The sequence below is a fragment of the Copadichromis virginalis genome, linkage group LG8 (assembly GCF_057382275.1).
Source record: "Copadichromis virginalis isolate Kocher_CV1m ecotype Utaka linkage group LG8, C_Virginalis_male_GT1.1, whole genome shotgun sequence".
NCBI lineage: Eukaryota > Metazoa > Chordata > Actinopteri > Cichliformes > Cichlidae > Copadichromis > Copadichromis virginalis.
This window is the reverse complement of record NC_140625.1, coordinates 13,656,047-13,676,700: the sequence shown is the minus strand read 5'-3', so window position 1 is coordinate 13,676,700 and position 20,654 is coordinate 13,656,047. Positions and strand designations below refer to the sequence as shown.

The following is a 20,654-nucleotide window of genomic DNA, read 5'->3' as shown; positions in this document are numbered from 1 at the left end:
TTTATAAAGCACTTTTCACAGATATGTAGTAATAATACAAACTATGAATAACTGCAATAAAATATAATAGAAAATCAATAGATAGATAGATCCAAGTTGGTGTTTAATTTTATACAAATTATGTTGTTTATTTACATTTGGAGGGCACTGGCTATATATGAATATAATGATTTATATTATTTGAAAAATGAAGCAACCTGGCACATTATTAAGCCGGGGCTTTTGTTGTGGGGGTCAGGGGCCCCATGTCAGTGGTCTGCTTGGCCCAGTTGGTGATCCAGCTTTGTATTCATCTCCCCGTGAGTTTTTGTTATGCCTATGCCCAAAAACAAATAGGAGCTTTATTGTTGTGCATGAGGCGTATATAACTAGATATACCTGCTCGGCTTTCTAGTCCACAGAAATGCTTGTGAAGTTGTGCTTTTTAATGAACTTCTCTTTAAAAGACAAACCAGCAGTAAACAGTAAACCTGGCGCTGGGAGGGACTTGTGCTTTCATTGAAGTGTTACTGAAGCCACTCTCCCCTAGTTCACAGAGCGGGGTCAGGGGCCCCCTTCAGGTCTTTGAAGGCGTCTTTCGCGGAAGATTATTAGGCTGCAGACAGTCAGACAGACAGACATATTTACAGCATTCACACACAGCTGCGGACTAATTTTGTTTCTTGTTTTTTCCTTCCTGCTAGCACTGCGTCTCTCTGTTTCTTTCTTTATTTCTGTTTTTTTACTGGCGTTTTGTCCTCAGCTGCGACTGGCCTGAGCCTCCCTGGCAGGCATCATCCCCCTCAGTCAGTCTGACCGCCCACAGCACGGTGGTGTCGGAGGTGGGGGGAGAAAGTGCTGCTTTGTGAATGACGGGAGCGGCAGAGCACAGAAAACAAACTTTAGCAATAATATTTCCGACGGGGAGGTGATTTTACATCCACTCGAGAAGTTTGAGCTGCCGAACCAGCGACACCTGGACGAAGAGGACCGAGAAAAATCTGTAAGTCGCGACGCTTTTTAGGACCTTGTGTGGCAATGATAGAAATCAGATTGACAGCCTTTTTTTTCTTCTTCTTCTTTTCGACGGAAAGATGCATGCATAGCAGCCTAACCGTGACCGGAATAACTGCAGTGAGATGCGAGATAATTTGGTGAAAGAATTTAACTCCACAGGCGTTTTTCCCCTCCTCTCTCCAACCAAGAAGAGTGACTGCCGTGCAATCTAATGTAGTCTCCCTAACACACATTTAAAAAAAAATAACTAAAAGCTAATGTTAAATACTGTGAAGATTAAGCTTTAGATTGACTCAGAAATGGGATAAGTAAATAAGAAAGGCTGGGAAGGCTGATGCCTCTCTCGTATAGTTCAAAGTATATGTGGCTGTTTAGTTTCTTAATCCCATTTATTCACTTGTGTGGCATTTCATCGTTTCACGCAAAGTTTCCCTCTGCTTGCCTCTGCGTTTCGCAACAATTCATGACTCATTCAGAAGACGTGCATTCCCACTGTCACCATGAACGAAAAAAAAAAAATACACTCATAGAGGACTCATTCATGATGTTATGAGGCTTCTCCTCAAGTGGTGAACAACTGTGAAATGTCACTCAGGCTTATTAATACTCCTTAACTAAGTTTATTTCACTGAGGAATGCAACTGGTGGTCTCCCCCCCTCTTTTTTTTGTCTTTGCAGAAGCTTCCGAGCTGCTTCAGTGAAGCTGTGAACCATGGCGGTCGGTCTAGCCTGCGTTGCCTGTCTCTGCCTGGTGGTGATGGTTGGAGGTGACCCCTGCCTCATCATCAGCGAGATCAATGCTGACAACCCAAGACTGGACACCACTGAGTTCGTGGAGTTGTATCACACCAGCGGACAGCGGGCCCCGCTGGACGGGTACACCCTCGTGTTCTATAATGGAAACGGAAATATAGCCTACAAGGTGCTGGACCTCAAGGGCCACAGCACGGATGACAGAGGTTTCTTCTTGGTGGGCTCGGTGGACATGCTCCCCAAACCGGCCATCCTCCTGCCGCCAAACACAGTCCAGAACGGCCCGGACGCCATTGTCCTCTACCGCACACCTGCCGCTCGCTATAATGAGAAGATGAACGTCACGGCTGTTGGGTTAGTGGATGCCGTCGTCTACATGACCCGCCGTACTGGAGGTGCAGAGTTCCTCGCGGAGATGCTCACGCCCGGGGAGCCGGCTTTCGTCGAGGATGAAATGGCGCTCGAGGGGGACGAATCAATCGAAAGGTGCCTGCTGTCTGAAGATCGGTGGGGCTTTCAGGTGTCCTCACCCTCCCCTGGTCAGCGAAACAACTGCACCCCTCCTACTGCTCCGTTGACCATCCCTTTAATTACTGAGCTGAAGCTAGGCGGAGGGCAGGTGGAAGGGCTGGTGGAGCTGACGGAGGCTCCGTCTGCAGGTTCTCTGGTACTGGTAGTGTGGGATGGGAAAACAGACCGGGTCAGTGTCAGCGTGGACGTGGATGTGGACACCTCCAGGAACGGGTTGATCTCTGTAACCATAGAGAAGAGCTACATGAAAGGTCAGTGTGTACTGATCCAGTGGCTTTTTTATTGTAGTTTAAGCTTATTGTTTGTGGGTCTAGGTTTCTTCTGCTTTTGTAGGTTTGTCATGTGCGTTGGTCATTTTTCATTCGTCTTTTCTTATGGCTTCTCAGGAGATGAGTCTGGGGCAGTGGCCATTTACAATGGAAAAGCTACAGACTTTCCTGTAGGCAGTCCACTGAGCCAGATACAGCCTCTAGATGCATTTGTGTATGCCGGACCCGGAAACAAGCCTAGTGCCAACCTCACAGAGACTCTCATACCGGGCAGGCAGCCGTACCAGCTCAGCAACAGGCAAGACTTGTTGACAGTTTAGTGTTTTTTCTCGATTTTAAGCTCAAAAGTAAAACTCTTAAAAAAAGAAAAAATATAAATATATTTGCGTGTGTGTGTGTGGATATTTTGACTGTCAGCAATATTCTGTGGTTATTTTTGAGCCAGTAGTTTTGTTGTGCAACATGAGGCTGAGTCACTCAATGGAGGGAAGAGGGTCAGCTTGTGACCAGTGTTCCTCTTTTCTCCACTGTGTGGTCACAGCAGAGCTGTAGTGAAAAGTAGCCTTTGACTTGTGCTGATATTTGCACTTGAATTTGAACACTGCATTTCATTAACACGTCCCTGATAAAAATATGACCGTGTTTTAGAGCTGTTTTAGCTCTGTGTGGATGTACTTAAGTGCTCTGAGCGGATGAATGTATGGTTTACGTGGGAATTCTGACCTACAATCACAGTTATCAAACTTTATGGGATTAATTAGTTCCAAATTCCAAATGACATTTTTCTAAAGCCAAAAATGTCTTAGCCTGATGGAAAAAGTGCATTTAAAATTTAAGGTTTTATTATTGGGTAGCATCAAGAGTTAAATGTGTTTGCCCATAGTTAACTATGATTGCTCTTCATATGATTTCTTTATTTTGTCAGTTTGAGGGAGGGCGGCTTCTATCTCAGTCGCTGTGGTGTGGCTACCTGGGCCAGAGACCCTGGCATCTTCTGGGAGGCTCCACAAACTCCTGGGCTGCCCAACCAGTGCCCCTGGCCAAAAATCTGCCCTCACAGCAATGGTAAGTGTTTTGAATGCTTTCCAGGCATGCATGCATGTTTTTGGATTATTCTAATGGAAAATCTTAAGTGTCGATTATACTCCATTGCAGACACGCATAGCTGGAGTCCCGATGGCGATGTAGCAGTTCCTGTTATACTTCTTCAAAGTCCACTTTAGGTCTGCCACCTGTGGCGTGTGCATATTTGGTGTATTGTTGCTGGGTCTACTAATTCAAAATAAAACTATGTAAAAGAAGGTGAACAAAATCTAGAAAACACAGCTCCCATTTAAGCTGGACTAAGGAAAAATTGAAAACTGTCCTGAGACTGGTTTTGGAAATCACACATACCGCATCCTCTTAGTTAAAGAAAAGGAAGAGGAGTATCCTGGTTGTTGTCAGTACACAGTTCAAAGGCCAGCCTGTGTGATGGTATCTGGGTGCATCAGAGCACATGGCACCATTAATGCTGAGTGATACAATAGGGTAAATAAGCATTTGATCCCCTGCTGAATTTGCAAGTTTCCTCGCTTTCCAAGAAATGACCAGTTTCATTTTTTATGGTTGTTTCATTTTAATGGAGAGAAACAGAATATCAACCAAAAATCCAGAAAAAACACATTAGATAAAACTTATAAATAGATTTGCATGTTGTTGAGTGACATAAGTATTTAATCCCCTAAAACCCAGCCAGAATTCTGGCTCGTACAGATTTATTACAATCAGTCAATCAATTACAGATACTCCCGATCTAAGCTCCTTATGTGTATAAAGGACACCTGTCCACAGAATCAATTTCTTCCACCATGGGTAAGAACCAAAGGATGTCAGGGACAATACTGTCAACTTGCACAAGGCTGGAATGAGCTACAAGACCATCAGGAAGAAGCTTTGTAAGAAGAACTGTTGGTGCGATTATTCAGAAATGGATGAAATGTCCATCAGTCGCCCTCAGTCTGGAGCTCAATGCAAGATTTTGCCTCATTGGGTGATGATGACTGTTAGAAAGTTGGTGGATCATCCTAAAACAACAAGGGAGGAGCTTAGTTAGAGATCTTGAAGGCAGCTGGGACCACAGCCACCAAGAACACAAATGCAATCCATTACGCTGAAATGAATTGAAATCTTTCAGCACCTGCGAGGTTCCCCTGCTCAAGTAGGCAGATGTACAGGCCCGTGTTAAGTTTACCAGTTAACATCTATATGGTTCAGAAAGTGCTGTGGTCAGATGAAGCCAAAATCAAGCATCAACTCCATCCGCCGTGATTGGAGGAAGATAAATGCTAAATATGACCCAAAGAGCACCACAGTCAACGCCCCACAGTTATGGTTGGGGCTGTTTTTCACAATGGACCATGTGCAATAAAATCTTAGACAATAAGCTCCTTCCCTCAATCAGAACGTGGAAGATGGGTCATGGATGGGCCTTCCAGACCCAAAATATACCACTGCAGCACCAAAGGATTGGCTAAAGAAGAAGCACATTAAGGTTAGTGACTTGGCCAGTCTTCAAGCCTCAGTCCTTTAGAAAATCTGTGGAGGGAGCTGAAACTTTGAGTTTCCGAGTGGCAACCAAAAAAACCTAAAGGATTTAGAGTTTCTCTGAAGAGGAGTGACGAACTACAGGAAATGTCTTAGCGCTGTGCTGCCAACAAGGATTTCTCCACCAAGTACTTAGTCATGCTTTGCTTGTGGATCAAGTATTTATTTCACTCAGTGACATGGAAATCAAATTTTTTTCTTTATATTTGGTTGATATTCTCTTTCTGTCCATTATGATTAAACAGGCCATAAAAATTTTAGTTCATTTCTTTGAATGAGCAAACTTACAAATTCATCATAACATGGAATAATTATTTTCCCCATCGTTTATAGCCTGCAGGTTTTAAACTGCCAAACTAAAAAGACTTATTTTCAGGTAAAGGCCTGATGCCACCAAACCACATTTTGCACATATTCCAACAACATGACTCCAGTTGCTAAACTGCGCTGGTTGGAGTCCAGACCTTAGTGCGTCGTGAAACAATAACATGACAAAAGAAACAAGGTTGGATTCATGGTGTATGAAAATCCACGAGTCATAAATAGTAGAACAGACATGTGAATGTATTTATGAGAGAAGACTTTTCTGTGTAGTAAATAATGCAGCTGGCTAAAAATGCTTCATCCTGCTGCTCACCCACCAAGTTTTTGTGGTGCCTTGGTGTGTGGTATCGTGAGGATTTGCCAGTCTCTTCACGCGACGAGTCGTCACATGCACCATCCCAACACAACTGGCAGGAAGGATATCGGTTAGCAGCTTTGACTCCAACAGATGGGAGTGCAGCAAGAAGACGTATTGCCATAATAAAAAAACATCCAATGAGTGTCCGTGGGAAAATCTGTGTGAGCTGTTTGCAGGGAAAGACAGTTTTTGATTGTTGAATTCTTTGGCACGTGTAACATAAGGCACTACATGCATAGGCATGCAATCAGGGATGCTTTCAAATTGATTTTTTTTTTCTTTTTCATCTCGTCGCAGGAATTTTCCCAAGGAGACGATGAATTTGGTTATTCAGAATTTGCGTGCCGTTAGAGTTGTGACCAGACGTTGATGCAAACGTTGAAATATTATGTTGTTTAGATAAAACTGGAAATGAAAGATTTTATGTAGATCATGTGATTAGAGGGAAAGCTCAGGAGAAGCTGGAGGTTTATTATCTTGTCTTATGTCCCAAGACAATAACCTAAAGCTCGAAGTGGGATTGTTGAGCATATGTGGCTCAATCATTTCTGATTCTCATGTTTTGTCATGCCAACATGTGCCTTTGATTAGCCGTTATGCATGTTTTTGCAGCAGGGTTGATTAAAAAAAAAAAAAAAAAAAAAATCTATCGGTCTGTCTGTCATTTATTTAAATGTTTTAATTATTTTTTAATTATTATTTTGTTTTATTTTAATATTTTATTGTTATTTTAGTTTAGCTTTATTTGTATTTTCTGTTATTTTTTATTATTAAATATTTTTGTTAAATAAAGGTTATAAGAAAATGGAAAATTGAATGTCTGCTTCACAGGTTATACATAAAACCAAAAAAACTAAATGTCCCACTATTTATAGGAGAGAATCCTTTAATAAAAAAAGGTTACTGCTCACAAAGAAAACAATGCAAGAGTTTTGTCTGTGCAGCTGTTATGTATTTACTTAATTATGACCATGGTGATTCTTCCTCAGGCAGAGATTTGGGTTGTTTATCCTCTGTGACAGTGTGTGGGAACCGTACAACGCCCGCCACTTTGCACATGCTCTGTGTGGTGGTGGCTGCCTAACAAATGCATTGTCTAGGCATGCCTTCACAACCGTTAGGATCAGACAAATAAGAAAGAGCTTTCAAGGAGTTTGTAATTAGTGAGGTCGCAATAATGATAAAAAATCAAATCCATTTCTTTAAGGCCCCAAAATAATTTCAGTTAATCGCTGCTAAAAAAAAAAGACAGAAAAGTTGCTGAAGTACTCAAATTACCAAGTGAATATGAAAGCAGTCACACTATGTATGGTGGATGATTTTTTTTTCTTTTTTTGGGGGGGGGGATAAGTGGTCAATTTGTTTCCTGTTAAGAGTTAAAGTTAGAACTGTAGCCAGTTTGATTGACAGGCATGCAATCATGGCCATGTGGCCATGTGACCTCACCTCATGAGTCACTGAACTGATCATCTCTATTGTGCTGTTGCTGCCTTTTATAGCGTTTTTATGTACTTGCCTGTCAAATATTATGGCTCGCTGTGCGGTACATCCACATGGAACGTGCTAGCATTAGCTAATAACTTAGCAGTGCGTGTCCTCATCCAAATATGGTCAATTCTGGCTTAAAAACAAACAACAAAAAGCCCTGTCATGGTGGCAACAAAACATTGAGGCTTAAAAATCCAAATTTCAGAAACTAGTAGGTAATGTCATGAAGACTGGGTCCATGAGCTGTAAATGTAGTGCATGAATATTTTTCCACAATAACATATCACTAAACTGTAAACCACAACAAATCAGAAAGTGACACATCCAAGAAGTTTAATTAGATGTACACACGTAATCAGACTTTGCAGGAAAGTCATGACGGTTATAATGATCAGCAACCTTGTGCTTTTTCCATTGTTGGCTGTCATTGGTCAGAGTTCAGTGAGGTGTTTGTATTTCTGCATTGTGAACTTCCAACCTTCTCAGTGAAGGTCTTTAAGTTGGTTTTAGGGTAAATTAGGTGTTTACATATGATGATTAATAAGGCAATGAAGATATGAGTTGGTTTTATGGGATATGGCTGTTTATTCTATAGTGGTGGAGCTGATGGATGGAGGGTTTTGTAGCCCCGAGCAGTGTTCTCATTGAGCACCCAGATGGCCATTGGGAAGAAGCTTCTCTTGAGCCTATCCATGTGCATCTCCGGGCTAAAGTAGAGCTTTCCTAAAACAGGCAGCTATCCCGGTGTTTGGGGAAATATGGTCCTCATTAATAAATGATACTCTGTCAGTCTTATTAAGCATGTAGTGCTACAAAAATTCATGTTTTGGTACTTCATTGCAGAAGTCACAGTTTGGGACAAATGCAGATATTTTCACTTTCGGTGTTCTGCTGCATCCCTAAATGATAACCCACTGCATAAATATTGCATGCGACACACAAACACACACACACACACACACGATCAGCTAATATACTTGTTTTTAAGTTTACATACAAACGTGTTAAACCCAAAGCTTGTCTCTCCTCTACATCACATCAGAATCATCTTTCGCTGCTCATGTAAAAAATATCAATAGAATCTCTCATCTCAAAACAATCAAATATTTTCAGACTGCACAACCTATTTTATCATGTTGGAAACCATTTGTGTGTATTATGTAACACTGGCTGTCATTTAGGTATTAATAGATTGTAGGTTAGGTCTTATTAGCGACTGCTGCAGTAAGTGGTGTAGAAAATAGTGACTATGAATCTTGCGACTGATATATAATAGTCATTAAAAAAGAAATGTTTGTGTTTTGAATAGAATTTTTATAATTCAGTATCCTAATACAGTGGGGCAAAAAAGTATTTAGTCAGCCACCGATTGTGCAAGTTCCCCCACTTAAAATGATGACAGAGGTCAGTAATTTGCACCAGAGGTACACTTCAACTGTGAGAGACAGAATGTGAAAAAAAAATCCATGAATCCACATGGTAGGATTTGTAAAGAATTTATTCGTAAATTAGGGTGGAAAATAAGTATTTGGTCACCTCAAACAAGGAAAATCTCTGGCTCTCACAGACCTGTAACGTCTTCTGTAAGAAGCTTTTCTGTCCCCCACTCGTTACCTGTATGAATGGCACCTGTTTGAACTCATCATCTGTATAAAAGACACCTGTCCACAGCCTCAAACAGTCAGACTCCAAACTCCGCCATGGCCAAGACCAAAGAGCTTTCGAAGGACACCAGGAAAAGTATTGTAGACCTGCACCAGACTGGGAAGAGTGAATCTACAATAGGCAAGCAGCTTGGTGTGAAAAAATCAACTGTGGGAGCAATCATCAGAAAATGGAAGACATACAAGACCACTGATAATCTCCCTCGATCTGGGGCTCCACGCAAGATCTCATCCCGTGGGGTCAAAATGATCATGAGAACGGTGAGCACAGATCCCAGAACCACACGGGGGGACCTGGTGAATGACCTGCAGAGAGCTGGGACCAAAGTAACAAAGGTCACCATCAGTAACACACTACAACGGCAGGGAATCAAATCCCGCAGTGCCAGACGTGTTCCGCTGCTGAAGCCAGTGCATGTCCAGGCCCGTCTGAAGTTTGCCAGAGAGCACATGGATGATACAGCAGAGGATTGGGAGAATGTCATGTGGTCAGATGAAACCAAAGTAGAACTTTTTGGTATAAACTCAACTCGTCGTGTTTGGAGGAAGAAGAATACTGAGTTGCATCCCAAGAACACCATACCTACTGTGAAGCATGGGGGTGGAAACATCATGCTATGGGGCTGTTTTTCTGCCAAGGGGACAGGACGACTGATCCGTGTTAAGGACAGAATGAATGGGGCCATGTATCGTGAGATTTTGAGCCAAAACCTCCTTCCATCAGTGAGAACTTTGAAGATGAAACGAGGCTGGGTCTTCCAACATGACAATGATCCAAAACACACCGCCCGGGCAACAAAGGAGTGGCTCCGTAAGAAGCATTTGAAAGTCCTGGAGTGGCCTAGCCAGTCTCCAGACCTCAACCCCATAGAAAATCTGTGGCGGGAGTTGAAAGTCCGTGTTGCTCGGCGACAGCCCCAAAACATCACTGCTCTCGAGAAGATCTGCATGGAGGAATGGGCCAAAATACCAGCTACTGTGTGTGCAAACCTGGTAAAGACCTATAGTAAACGTTTGACCTCTGTTATTGCCAACAAAGGTTATGTTACAAAGTATTGAGTTGTATTTTTGTTATTGACCAAATACTTATTTTCCACCCTGATTTACGAATAAATTCTTTACAAATCCTACCATGTGGATTCATGGATTTTTTTTTTCCACATTCTGTCTCTCACAGTTGAAGTGTACCTCTGGTGCAAATTACTGACCTCTGTCATCATTTTAGGTGGGGGAACTTGCACGATCGGTGGCTGACTAAATACTTTTTTGCCCCACTGTATAAGCATGTACAAGATTTTGAAGACTTTATGAGATATGCTCTGAATGTGATGCCAACAGTTACCTGTCCAGGTCTGCTGTTGAGGGAATTCCTCTTCATTTGTGGATGAGTGAACTATGAAGCTGTGCAGTGTGTCTGAAGCTGATGAACACATCAGTTATTAAATGCATAATAAATATGTTAAGGACGTCCTTACATGTGTTTCCATTGTGCTCTGATGTGCAATCATCTATTTAAGAAGTTTCATATGTTTTATCTGGAATATTTTTAACATTGCTCCATAGTATTTTCCTTCTGAAGCAGCTATGTGATCAGTTTATGTTTCCATTAAGGTTGTTCAGCCCTATGACAAATCAAACCATCTTGAATATGATGACAAACGTGATCATGAGATCACTAGTAGTAGAGGTGACATCATACTTTTATCACGGTGTTATGTTTCATGATTGCGCTGTATGTGGGAGTTTAAGAGGGGACGTCGTCAGCTGTAGGAAAACATCACCTTGTTGCTGAGCTGCAGTGGCCTAATAAATCCCTAATAAATTCCTCCTTTTATGCTCCAGTGGTTCCAGGAGGCACAGACTCGCCGCCTCACCTCCCACCCTGGGGCAACACTGACTTCCTGATCAACGAGCTGAACACTGATACACCCGGCGCAGCTGAGGACGGGGAGTACATCGAGCTGTGGCACCCATCAGGCCGCCGAGTCTCCTTGCAGGACATCTGGATACTGCTCTTCAGTGCGCACAATAACAAACCGTACAGGGAGATCAGCCTGAGCGGACACTTCACCACCTCCAAAGGGTATTTTCTGCTGGGCAGCGACAGGTTGGTGCCAGCCCCATCGCTGCGCCTGCCTCCCAACACCATCCAGAACGGACCAGATGCTGTGGCGCTCTATCGCAGCCCCTTCGGCCCACCGTCGGCCGCGCAGAGGGGAATTCCTACTAAAGGCCTGCTGGATGCTGTGGTTTATCGACAGAGAGGGTCAGACAGGGAGGCACAGGAGCTGAGTAAAGCTCTGACTCCAGGACAGCTGCCACTGCTGGAGGACCCGGAGGTTCTGCCTGGTGATGAGGCCCTTAGCCGTTGTAGAGGCCTTTACCCCTATGACTTGTCTGCTTTTTCAGTGAGTATTAACATTTCAGACAATAAAGCACTAAGTCAGGATTGGGTGGTTTATTATCTTTTCTGTTTTGTCACAGACATTTTTGAAGTTAATATAGGTCTGCGTCTTGTGTCATCCCGTGTAGGTGGCTCCACCAACCCCTCTGAGGGAAAACAGCTGCCCTCGCCCTCCTCCTGCCCCTGACGGTGTGGTTATCAGTGAGGTGGCTAGCAACCACTGGACCAATCACAGCCAGCAGCGGGCCTTTGTGGAGCTTCACGGGCCACCTATGACAGACCTGCAGGGCCTGGTGCTCTCTGTGTTTGACCAGGAGCGTAGTGGGACCGTCATTGCCCTTCCCTTGACCGGATCTATTAACCGGGACGGATTTTACATCATTGGAAATGTCACCGGTGCAGGTGAGAGCAATTGAAGATTTTCTTTCTTAAAACCAACCAAATCTATTTGCCTCTTTGACTCGCCTCACTTTTTTTTTTGTCTGTAACCGGTTCACCTTCTCTCTCTGCATAGATCAGACCTTCCCAGAGGGCTCCACGATTCCCGGGCGAGGAGCTGTAGTCCTGTGCTACGACCTATTCAGCATCTGCAGAGCTGGAACTGCTCTGACCAACTCCAGCCTCAGAGATGTGCTTGTGTTCAGTGAGAACCGGCAACTGCTGTCCTCTCTGTCCACCACCAGGGGGAGACAAGTAATCCCAGCTCTCAGGTACACACATGACTCAACACATGAATCACACACTTTATAATTAATGATGGCGCTCAAAACCACAGCTTTGTAGAGATATTTCAAGACTTTGTCATTAAGACAAAAGATGTCCTTATTCACAGGAAAAAAAGATCCAAAGAACATAAAACAACACATTTAAACACAGAAAGTAACCATTTATTTAGCCTTTTCATACGTTTTAAGTAGGCATAGCTGCCTCCATTACTTACTATACAAATATAACTCAGTGAAATATAACCATAGAAACCTGTAGCAAAAATGTTTCCTAATCACAGCAAATGCCATATTTGATTAATCAAAGTCTGTCAGACTTGTCTATGATTTGATCAGAAAAACACATTTCAAACATGCGTCACTTCAGGTAATTGGAGCTGTGAAAATAGAAAGTGAAAGTAGAAACCCAATTTTCTCCAGGTGGTGGTAAAAGGTTCAATCAGGAACAAACAGCTGGAGGCGTGTGTGTGTGTGCGTGTGTGTGTGTGTGCGTGTGTGTGTGTGCGTGCGTGCGTGTGTGTGTGTGTTTGTGCTGAACTGTGAAGTTCGGCTCATATTCTATCAGCACAAATTTGGAGAACAAGAGGAATGACTGCCAAATGCAATCAGACATTTGAGACTATACTGTCTGTGTTTAAAGGCTACACCATTCGACCATACAGCAAAGTAATAGTTGTTTTTATTAAGATTTTTTTTTTTTTACACTTTCTGGAAAAGATTGGCCTGATGGACAAGTGCAGAGATCAACAGAGGTCAGGGTCCAAGAGGCCTAGCAGAGTGTCTCTGAGACAAGAAGATTGATGAAAAGATTGATAAGCGTCTGAAGTAATGCACACAGTGCAAGTCTTGAGCCACCCCACATATCTAAATATAATTTTTTTCCAAGTGCACTTGAGCAGTGGCTCTCCGAATGTTTTCCAAAGTTTTTCTTTGCTTGGCTGCTTTTTCACTCACATTCAGCCAAGTCAATAAAACTGACTATTTTCTAAGAAACTGTTTTTTGTTTAGCTGTTTAACACTGACTGAGTCAGACAAGCATTTAAAAATGTACCTAATTGCACCTTTGGCATTTTGAGGAATGTTTGTTCAAATTACTGTCAGTATGTGTACCATTCAAAATCACTGTACTCAAACATGCGCTGTACGTGCAGGTCAGTGGAAGATGGTCCCGTCACACTTAGCCGGTGTTCATGCTGTGAGGTGAGGAGCCCCTCATCCTGGACCACCTCGTCTGCCACACCTCACAGCACCAACCTCTGTCCTAGCTCCACCTTCTCAAGTCAGATTGATCTTTGCCTCGGACCGCTGTCCACTGACTGGCAAGAGCAGGTGGGAGGTAAGGCATCTTAAAATGAACGTTTATAAAAGTAAAAAAAAAAAAAAATGTTACGGGATATGGAAGCTTACATGAAGTGCCTTATACCTGCATTCTTTCTGACTGCCAGCAGAAGGCAACTCCTGTGTTTGCAAAAAGAAGTCAAAATTTATGAAGAAATGGAAAAACAGTCTGATTTCTCATTTTTGACATAATCAGACATTATTTTCGTGGTAAATTTTATGTTCGTTTGTGCTCATTTTTAGCTTCATTGAACACAATTTAATGCCCATTTTATTTTGTTTGTCAGATTCATCCCTTGCTCGTGGCGTCCGGCTTAAAAATAAATAAATAAATTAATAAAATCAAGATGGTCTCATTATAACGCAGTAACTAAGAGCTCACACTCTGTTTTTCACAGACTGCAGTGGTCTTATCCAGGGGAAGGGGGTCTCTGAGGTGGCAGACTACTTAGAGCAGCGATGTCATTGTGGCATTTCTGCTCTGTATCTCCAAGGTGAGCCACTTTTCCACAAAACCAACCACATTAGGCTCATATTCAATGAAAGACTACAGTAGCTCATCCCTGGTCTTTGAAACAGCTCTAGAAACTTATAGTTGGAGAATGAAATCATTAGGAGATAGGCGGGCTCAGGTGTGGCTTGTTTCCTTTCATCATCATGCCCTATGTCCCTCATAAACACTGAAAAACTGCCACAAATGCTGCTGTTCAATATAAGCTCCAACCTCCCAGGTTTACAGAGTCTATATGTATACAAAAAAATGCACAACCTGAGCAATTTTTTGTAGAAGGTGAAAAATTTGTCTCTGTTCTTGTTTAAGGGGCAAACTTTTCTTGTGTGTCTGGCTGGCTGCGAGTTTGGGGGAGCATTCAGGCTCTGTCGGCCCATCAGAGGGCCCTGATCATCCAGACATCGCATATGAACCTGTCGTCCACCCAGGGAGATGTCTGCTCCTCCCCCACTACCGGTCGTTACACAAGCACATGTAAGAATGACCTTGTAGCAGTTCAGCATCATTGTTTCAAAAAGATTAGCTACAGCAATCAGTCAGGACCCTGTAGTCTGCAGTGAAGTGCCCAATTTAGCAGGAAATCAGCAGGAAATCTGCATCATAACCCACCTAGTTGCCTGACGTCCGCCTCCCGAGAAATGGAACTGGCTGGCTGGCACATACCACATGGTAATTAGCATGTAATGCAGCACACATAAGCATAAACGTCATTGACTACTCTAGTAGGCTATGTAAGAAATACGAAGCCTTAATCAGGCATAAGTCTAAACTTCTAAATTTGGTTCTTTGGATCCCAAATTTCACTGCATGAAATCAAAGAAATTTCTTGTGTCTCCACTTGTTTTAAAAGGTAATCGTGGCCTGTCTGATTTTGGCACACAGGAATTTGTTGTAGCCTTTTGACCTCTGGTTCAAAAGGCTCATGTAAGACAGAATTTGCCTCTTTGAAAACAAAAATAAAGCAAGTGTAAATCTGTCAAATGTAAAATAGTGGAACATGTAAAATCTGGAGAGCAACCAGCCTGCCACGAAGTCTGAAAGTACTTAAAGTAATCATTATGATCCTAAGTGTTAACTGCCATCATGATACTATGTTTAATTACATACAGTTCATTTTTAAAGTACTGTGCTGCCACACTTTACATCCTGGCTTTTATTGTGAACCAGTCGCAGGAAATGTGACAGCTGGTGATTGCTCATCAGAAAGTTATCTAAAAAAAAGTGGAAATGGTCATTTTTAGATTAGAAATGCTGCAGCAGGCTGATTACCTTTATCTTTACTATGTCTTGCTCTCTGCGGGAAATTATTAGATCATATAATTAGATCATTGTGTTTCATGCATGATTTATAAAGGTGAAAGGTGAAGGACCTCCCTAATTAGAATGAAATCTGACCTGCTCTTACCCTTAGTAACAAAAAGGAAACGAGAAAGTAACTTCTTATTATGTTATGTTTATATTAATAATAAGTTCTTCTGTTAGTTTAAATGTTGGAACATTATGCATATTTTTTTATAGTAGGTGCACACTTTACAGTGGTTTAAACTAGAGTATTTTAAAAAGTTCAACATAAGAAGTGAAAGACCCTGGTTTAGATTCAACACAGCAACATTTAAGCCCAAAAATGTAATTATCAATCAAGTAAAGGGTCTTGTGCCTGTGAATTTTGGCAGGGTAAGGAATGATTTATAAAGAACTGATCCCACATACAAATACAAATACATGACTAATAGTACAAAGTGAAAATAGACTGAGGAGAAAATAATTTGCTGTTAATTAAAAACTCTCCACAAGAGACAGTTGGAGTTTCTGTTTCGCTGCCGTATGAAGTATTTCTCGGCTCAGTGTTGCTTGGACTCCTTCTGCTTTGTATTGTGTTCTGTGACCCAGAAAGCTGTGTTTTGCAAAAAGAGATGAGGTTTCTATGCATCAAAATATCTAAATAAAACAAATTCTGTTGCACTTTTAAATTTCCTTCCTAATGTTTAAATTGCTGTTATTCTTCGCTTACGTTTTCAGAAATTGTATGTTATAGCCTTTTAGGTCTGGCCGAAACACAGCAGGACCATAACATCCACCTTCCCAAGGTTCCAAACAGCCACAGAAACAACTTGTTAGAAATGTTCAAATATTTTGTTTGCTTTAGAGATTTATAGAAGTGTAGGAGTTGGAATGAGAATCGGGGCTAGCAGTGGGCAAAACAAATGAATCTGTAAAGTATTATCAGCTAACCAAAGAGCACCAAACAAATCGAACAAATTGCCTCCTTATCTAACATAAGCATGAGAAAACCTTGTCATAGCAAATAGCAGCTCACCCCCTCAAACACCTTCAGACTGGCAAGAGCTGCAGGTGGACACAGGTGTGGCTGGTTGGAACGTGGGAAAGGCGAATGAACCACCTGTCCAGGGCGATGGCTGCGTTGGCTTTTTGCTGCGTGTAGGAGGTTGAATGTTACAACACCAATCACGACCAGGACAGTGTAACTTACCTTTGCTCTTCTTTTTAGCATCTGCCCTGGGGTTACAGATAGGGCTGATAGTAGCTGTGATCCTGGTGCTGGGACTAGGAGCTGCTCTGGTCACGTATTTCTACAGGAGGAGGTAAGATCTCCTGCATCATCTCCCCCTTTCATACTACATATGAATGTAGACATTTTTAAATATCTTATCACAATATGGCAAAAGCCTTTTATGGATGTATTTGCTATATAAATCTTTTCAGAAATTTGTGTAATCGTTTGATTTGTAGTGATTCCTGTGATTTAAAATATGTGTGTCAGAGTTCACTACACCACAATGGGCACTGCTCATTTAGCCAAGACCACGTGTCCAAGTTATAATCCAGCCTTGAGCTCTGACTTTTGGGTGTACGCTTCCAGCTGTGAAAGATTGAGTAAATAACAGTTGTAGTCAGAAGTTTACATGTACTGACTGGTTTTGGAACAGATAAAGCAGGCTAACATTAAGCTGCTGGAACGGCCTTCCCAAAGTCCTGACCTCAAACCTGGTGAAAGTCTGTGGACTACTCTTACAAGCCGGGTCTGTGCCAGGAAACCAACCAACCAATTTAAATGAACTTTGACCACACTTCTTGGCAGAATTGGTAAATATCCAGCCAGAATTATAAGAGAGGCATCTGGCCGAAGTGCTAAGAGACATTTAACAAAATATTAGTTGGTGTCTGTGTTTATCTTTGAGCCTCTATGTATTAGAGGCGGATTAGAGAAAATCCAAAATAAATTCAAACTTGTGCTTCCACTTCTTGTTTATTAAAGTAATTAAACACAACCACTGCACCATGGAGAAAGAGCAATTTAAAGAAATCATTAAAGCCCCAAATTACCATGAAGTTCCTGCTCATCTGAGTGTCTGTAAACGTCTTCTGTAACTATTTATAAAAACTGACCTTCTTCCTGTCAGCACTACTTGTGAAGTTCCATGACTGCTGTAGGACTCCTACTGATTAGATTACATTGAACTCTTTTTAGCCACTTGCATGCATGTGTTTCAATTTAGTTGCAGACCTCAAACTTGCACAGAGTTTGCACAACGTTGCCTGATGAGCTGACCTGAGTTTCATTTTGAGGATTACAGTTCGTAACGAGAGCTACAAGTCAGACACCAGATAGCAGTGTCTAAGCCAGGAGCATGCTTTGTTTTTTGTTTTTTGGTGTGTGTGTGTGTCTCTGTAATAATATCGATCAGGATACAGTTCCTTTGAGTTATGGTACCTGACATATCCTCATCTTTTTTGTGAAACCTTCATTCAGTCACTTCCCACCCTGCTTACCAGAACTGGGTTCCCGCATGGAGGAAGATGAACTGATTATTCAGGATGAATAACTACCACAGGGAGGAAGTAAAACTCACAGGACTATATAAAGACCAGTGATTTAAAAAAAAAAAAATGTCAGGAAATGACTTCACAGAAATCCATTGCTCTGCGACTTTCTCCTCTAAATGAAATTCACGAGCTAAGGGGTCACCGTTGGGACTAGCAGGAGTGCTGGAGTCCTAGAACTTTCTGATCACACATTTTTATGCATTATTAGAGGTATATTAAGTGTATCAAAGAGTGAAACAACACAAGAGCAGATTTAAGGTTCAAACATCCACATTTTCAGGTTTATGGATTGCAGAATTTAGGTGAAAACCCTTCAGTATGTCTTATATTTCTTCAGCTACATCTAAAAGACACTTTTTGTCAGCTGTTTAAAAAATAAAAGTTTTACATTTTGTAACGCTGCTGTGTGCTTTCCCAGGCGTCCTCTGGACTATTACACCATGGAGCTGAGTGAGCACGGGGAGGGACTGTCTGATCTATAATCCAGGCTTTGGGCCAGCGGCTTTTTGCATGTGGTAGTGGCCACGTGCAGGGGAGGACTTCAGCAGAGAGAGAGAGCTACTGTGGGTAATCAAAGGGTTAATTTGACCTGTGGGTAACTAAATGTGCGGCTGTTGTGAAACAAACGCCACAAAGTGTCCTTCTGTCAAAATGACTTGTAATTGTTAACTATGTGGTTGCATCCAGTGTGTGCATGACGTGACATTTTATAGCTTCAGTGACATGAAATTAGGCAACCAGTGTGCTGCGTTTTAAAAGTCATAACATTCTTCTTCTTCTTCTTTTTCCTAAGAATCGATGTGCAACCTTTGCCTGTGAACAGTGCTGGTTTCTACTTTTAAAAGAAAGGAAGATATAAGAAAGGGATTTATTTTTAAGTACTTGAGTCCTAAATTGTTTTTCTTTTGCTATGAATGAAGCTTTTAAATTAAGACATTTAAAACAACAATGCTTCTGATTTCTGCAGGAATGCCTGCTGGCACTAAAGTGTTTTTAACACCAGGCTGTATAACAAGATTACATTCTGTTCATGTCTTATGTTTTTGACTTCCTGCCTTGTTTTTCTGCTCTATATTTTGATAGATGACTTTGAACTGTAGTCAAAGGGCCTGATTGCCCTTTAAATGTGAATGTCTCTAACCTGTAATGAGTGTCTGTAACCACTTTTGTACTCTTGGTCAAAGAAAACTGTTTACAGTGTCTCGTTTTTGAAAATTAGAAGAAGGGATTGTGCGAGACGTATGAAGTAATTCCTTAAATGGGGAGAATTTGTTTATAAGAGATGAAATATTGCTTATTCTGTGTTTCGCTTGTGTTCTTAGTGGCTCGGAAACCGCTCTTGTGCCTTTGCCCGGTGTTTCGTTTGATCAGTTGTTTCTCCACTTAATAGAGGGGACAGCACAAGTTAGAGATAAGTGTCAGTACTACAAATATGACGTTGATATTCTCAGGGGGGGAAGACATTCTTAGCAGTCTGAAATGATAAGTTATTGCAGGGATGCAGAGAGAATTTTATCAGTTGAGTTAGTTTGAGTTCACTTTTAATAGATTATAAATATCAGACCTAAAATAGTCAAAATTGCCAAGATAATGTGCCCTGAATGAGCATGTGTATGCTGTTTTTGATAGCGTTGAAGTGCTGTTTGCCTCTTTGTGTTGCTTTTCTCATCAATGAAATGACCCCACCCCCACCTCCCTGTACCTTTCTCGTCAACTCTAATCTCACAGTAACATTTCTTAATACAACCATGTAAAGCTACATCAGTCCTGTCAAATAGGATTTCAGTCAGGGCCACTATAGTTAAAAGAAAACCTTTTTTTTTTTTTTACGTAGCTCTAGATAAGCTTGTAAATAAGTGGAAAGCCAGAGCTGGGGAGAGCAGCAGCAAGATCTGCGTCAGAAACAGCATGAAGAAGGAGGAGCTGTGGGTGGAGGTTTGCACATGCAACGGCAAGTGTATGAAGGCTAAAGCAGCTTGAGTAGCGTGGCCTAAGTGAGGCTGGATGCACAGAACGGTATCAGCTGTGCCATCAGCTGATGTGACGTGGGCTCGCACTGAGATCAGATGTGAGGCCGAGCTAGACTTCGTGGGCTACTGTGCTTGATTTATTTTAGAGATGCGCTGCTGCTTTCGTGCAACTTCTTTTCTTTTACATCAATTTAGCCAAGTCAAGGCAATTTAAGGTTTTTTGTTTGTTTTTGTTTTTTTTTAAGCGTTCGCAGTGATTTAGTGGTGTGGCTTTCCACCTTTTAATGCCCGTTAAATGTCTTTTCTGGTATATTTTAGGTTTTTGTGAAACGCAGTGCATGTTGATAGGTTAGAAAATGAAAAGACAGGATGAAGAAGCTGCTCTTCAAGATTACAGATTATACACGGACATGCAAATGAGCTCGCCGCCGAGTGCAACTTTGATGTCTCTAACCTAAAATAAACTATTGTGAGAAAATGGCTCATGCAACACTACTGCGTGTCGGCTTCTTGCTTTACAAATCTGAGCTGACTCATTCACAGAGTCGGGTTTTTGCAGTATTCAAAGTCTAACAAAACTAGGAGTGAAAACAGAAGCGTGCGAATGTGACTGAGCACTAAAACGGTGTGTACATGCAGCAAGTACTCTCAGAACTTTACACAACAAACAACATGTCACAAAAAAACACTGGAAAAGTTAAAAAAAACAACAACTTTGTATCATCTGCATGCACAAGTCATGAATTACAATATGTTTCTCTTTTTTTCCATTTTTTTTAATGGTTTATTTTTCATGTTTTTCCTCAAATGTTTTGCACATTTATTTGAAAAAAGAAGTCAATAAATTTGAAATATGTGCAGTTGTGTTTCGGCAGTCTTTTTTTAAGTACA

General features: G+C 41.7%; 1 protein-coding gene across 1 annotated transcript; it reads left to right on the top strand.

The window, feature by feature from the left end:
* Positions 1–552: 552 nt before the first annotated feature.
* On the top strand, positions 553–20,623 carry LOC146702899 (uncharacterized). The gene is made up of 12 exons (XM_085465964.1): positions 553–982; positions 1,675–2,531; positions 2,667–2,847; positions 3,475–3,614; positions 10,812–11,377; positions 11,502–11,775; positions 11,888–12,083; positions 13,250–13,434; positions 13,835–13,930; positions 14,257–14,421; positions 16,457–16,550; positions 18,212–20,623. The coding sequence occupies exons 2-12, from the start codon at positions 1,709–1,711 to the stop codon at positions 18,273–18,275; spliced, it is 2,784 nt and encodes a 927-aa protein (XP_085322090.1). The 5' UTR covers positions 553–982; positions 1,675–1,708; the 3' UTR covers positions 18,276–20,623.
* Positions 20,624–20,654: the final 31 nt, after the last annotated feature.

What these genes read in the sequence shown, in the direction of transcription:
- LOC146702899 (XM_085465964.1), top strand. Translation starts at nt 1,709, where the DNA reads ATGGCGGTCGGTCTAGCCTGCGTTGCCTGTCTCTGCCTGGTGGTGATG. An exon ending in ATGACTTGTCTGCTTTTTCA is followed by an intron (nt 11,378 to 11,501) that starts GTGAGTATTAAC and finishes CATCCCGTGTAG; the next exon opens with GTGGCTCCACCAACCCCTCT. An exon ending in TGGAAATGTCACCGGTGCAG is followed by an intron (nt 11,776 to 11,887) that starts GTGAGAGCAATT and finishes CTCTCTGCATAG; the next exon opens with ATCAGACCTTCCCAGAGGGC.